At 63.9% G+C, this 2,100-nt stretch overlaps 1 protein-coding gene across 1 annotated transcript in view; it reads left to right on the forward strand.

Annotated features, from left to right (window-relative positions):
* The window catches only part of LOC103200167 (cysteine-rich protein 1), a 1,348-nt gene extending 171 nt beyond the window's left edge, over window positions 1–1,177 (forward strand). The window contains exons 2-4 of the mRNA XM_007944598.1: window positions 798–892; window positions 1,005–1,062; window positions 1,137–1,177. Of these exons, the coding sequence (XP_007942789.1) occupies window positions 798–892; window positions 1,005–1,062; window positions 1,137–1,177 (194 nt within the window). The remainder of the gene's footprint in view (window positions 1–797; window positions 893–1,004; window positions 1,063–1,136) is intronic.
* The last annotated feature ends 923 nt before the right edge of the window (window positions 1,178–2,100 follow it).

Genomic DNA, 2,100 nt, shown 5'->3' on the forward strand with positions numbered 1-2,100 from the left:
GCGCCCGCGATAGCCTGCGCCCCTGGCCCTTCAGGGGCCCTGGTGTCCGGCCGAGTCGGGTCTAAAGGGCCTGCCCCCTGCTCTGGCCCCGCGTTTCCGGGCCCTGAGTCTCCACCGGCTCTGGCTCCAGCTGTCTCTTCCCGCCTCGGTGTCTCGGTGCCTCGTCTCCGTGTCTCCCATATCTGGGTCTCCCATGCCTGTCTTACCGCCTCTAGGTTTCCTCTCGGCTCTCCCTGTCCCCTGGTCGCTGTGTCATTGGGAATGGGTCTCCCCGTCACTGTCCCCTCCGCTGCTCTCTCTGTTTCTCCGGGTCTCTGTGTCCCGCCGTCTCTCTCCCACCCTCCGCGCGGGCGCCCTGGGTGCGCTCCCGCTGCCTCGCCCAGTGCTAAGTAGAAACAGACACGGAAGCCGGCGCCCAGGGCGCTAACGGGGCCTGGACCGCACCCACGGGGAGAGATGGAAGCAAGCGGGACGTGCCCCTTGGAGCCGCGTGTGCCTGCTCCACCCTGCACCCCTGCGCGGATCAGAGTCCGCGCTGAGACCTGAAGCCTCACCCGTCCTCCCAGCACCGCCCTCCCTCTCCTCTTCCTCCAGCCCCGGACCCTGTGGGACCCGCCCAGGACCTGCCACCGGCCCCTCCACTTTGTTAGTCGACACTGGGGCGGGGGGAGGCCCCGGAGACCACAGAGAGAATGGCCCAAGGCCTTGGGCACAAGTGACAGGGAAGGACCAGAAGGCCGGGTGTGAAATGGTGCCAGGTGGGGAGCAATGTTTTATGCCAGGTCTGTTGTCGGCAGCTGAGAGGGTGACGTCCTTGGGGAAGGACTGGCATCGACCCTGCCTCAAGTGTGAGAAATGTGGAAAGACGCTGACGTCTGGGGGCCATGCCGAGGTGAGGCGGGGACTGGGGACCGAGGCCTGGGGTGCAGGGCATGGAGTGGGGGCCTGGTGCGGAGAGCTGGAGGATGCAGGGGCACTTCCTCTCACCATCCTTCTCTCCACAGCATGAGGGCAAGCCCTACTGTAACCACCCCTGCTATGCGGCCATGTTCGGGCCCAAAGGTATGCTCCCCGTGACCTCTGACCCCTCCAGACAGCCCCTGGCACTCCCTGACCTGTTCACCTTTTCTCTGCAGGCTTTGGGCGAGGAGGAGCTGAGAGCCACACGTTCAAGTAAACGCAGGTACCAGCCACCCCTCCTGAGTCTGACCACCCTCAGGCCTGGAGGGTGCTGGCTGGGCAAAGCCCTCACTTCTCCATGCTCTCTGTGTACCCCACCCCTGCTGGCTAGCTGCCTACCATGCTGCTGCCACTCCCAGCAGGTGCCAGGCCTTGCTGCTCAGCACCCATGGCTCCCTTGTAGCCCCTCACACCCTCAATAAACTCCAAACACTCGGAAGGCCAGTGGCCACGTTTTGGTTGTGTGTGCATGTGTGCGTGCATATGTCAGGATGGGCAGGGCCCTTAGCTGGGGTCGAACCTGGATGCTGCCAGCACCCACTATTCCTGCTGCCACAGGTATCACCTGCTGTCCCCCTGGGGCCAGCCTTGGGTAGGAGTGGGCCTGTCACTCAGAGAGGCTGGACCTGCCTGCCTGGACGATTCTGGGATGGGCAAGGGCTGCAAGGCTTTGCAGAATGGGCCAGGGGTTGGAACTCAGGCCTGGTAGCATGTGGGGCTAGGGAGGGGCCCGGCCTGGACTGGGGGACAGGGGTGAGTCAGATGCAGCTCAGGCTGGTTCCCTTTTTGAGACACTTACGGGGGAGTTGTGGTGAGGACGCCTTGCCTGCCCTTTTCCCACTTCCTGCTGCCCCGCCCCCCACCTCTTCAGGGGCGGGCAGGCAGTGGCTGCCTAGAGAGCTCAGCCCTCACTCAGACATGCTGTTCCCTCAGCTGCCCTCCACCCTGCCTGGGGATTTACCGGGGGATTTAAGACACTGGCTGTGCCTTGGGGATTGGGGTTTTCTGGCAACACCCATGTCAAACCAACAGCAGCTGCTGACTGTTGTCCCTCAGAGCCCCTCTAGGCCTCTGGGACTCCTGTCTGGCAGCAGGCAGCCCTTCCAGGACCTTAGGGTCTATCTTGGCTCTGGGTGTGGT

Source organism: Orycteropus afer, unplaced genomic scaffold (genome assembly GCF_000298275.1).
Source record: "Orycteropus afer afer isolate SDZICR_OR568_19922 unplaced genomic scaffold, OryAfe1.0 scaffold00128, whole genome shotgun sequence".
In the NCBI taxonomy this organism is placed as follows: domain Eukaryota; kingdom Metazoa; phylum Chordata; class Mammalia; order Tubulidentata; family Orycteropodidae; genus Orycteropus; species Orycteropus afer.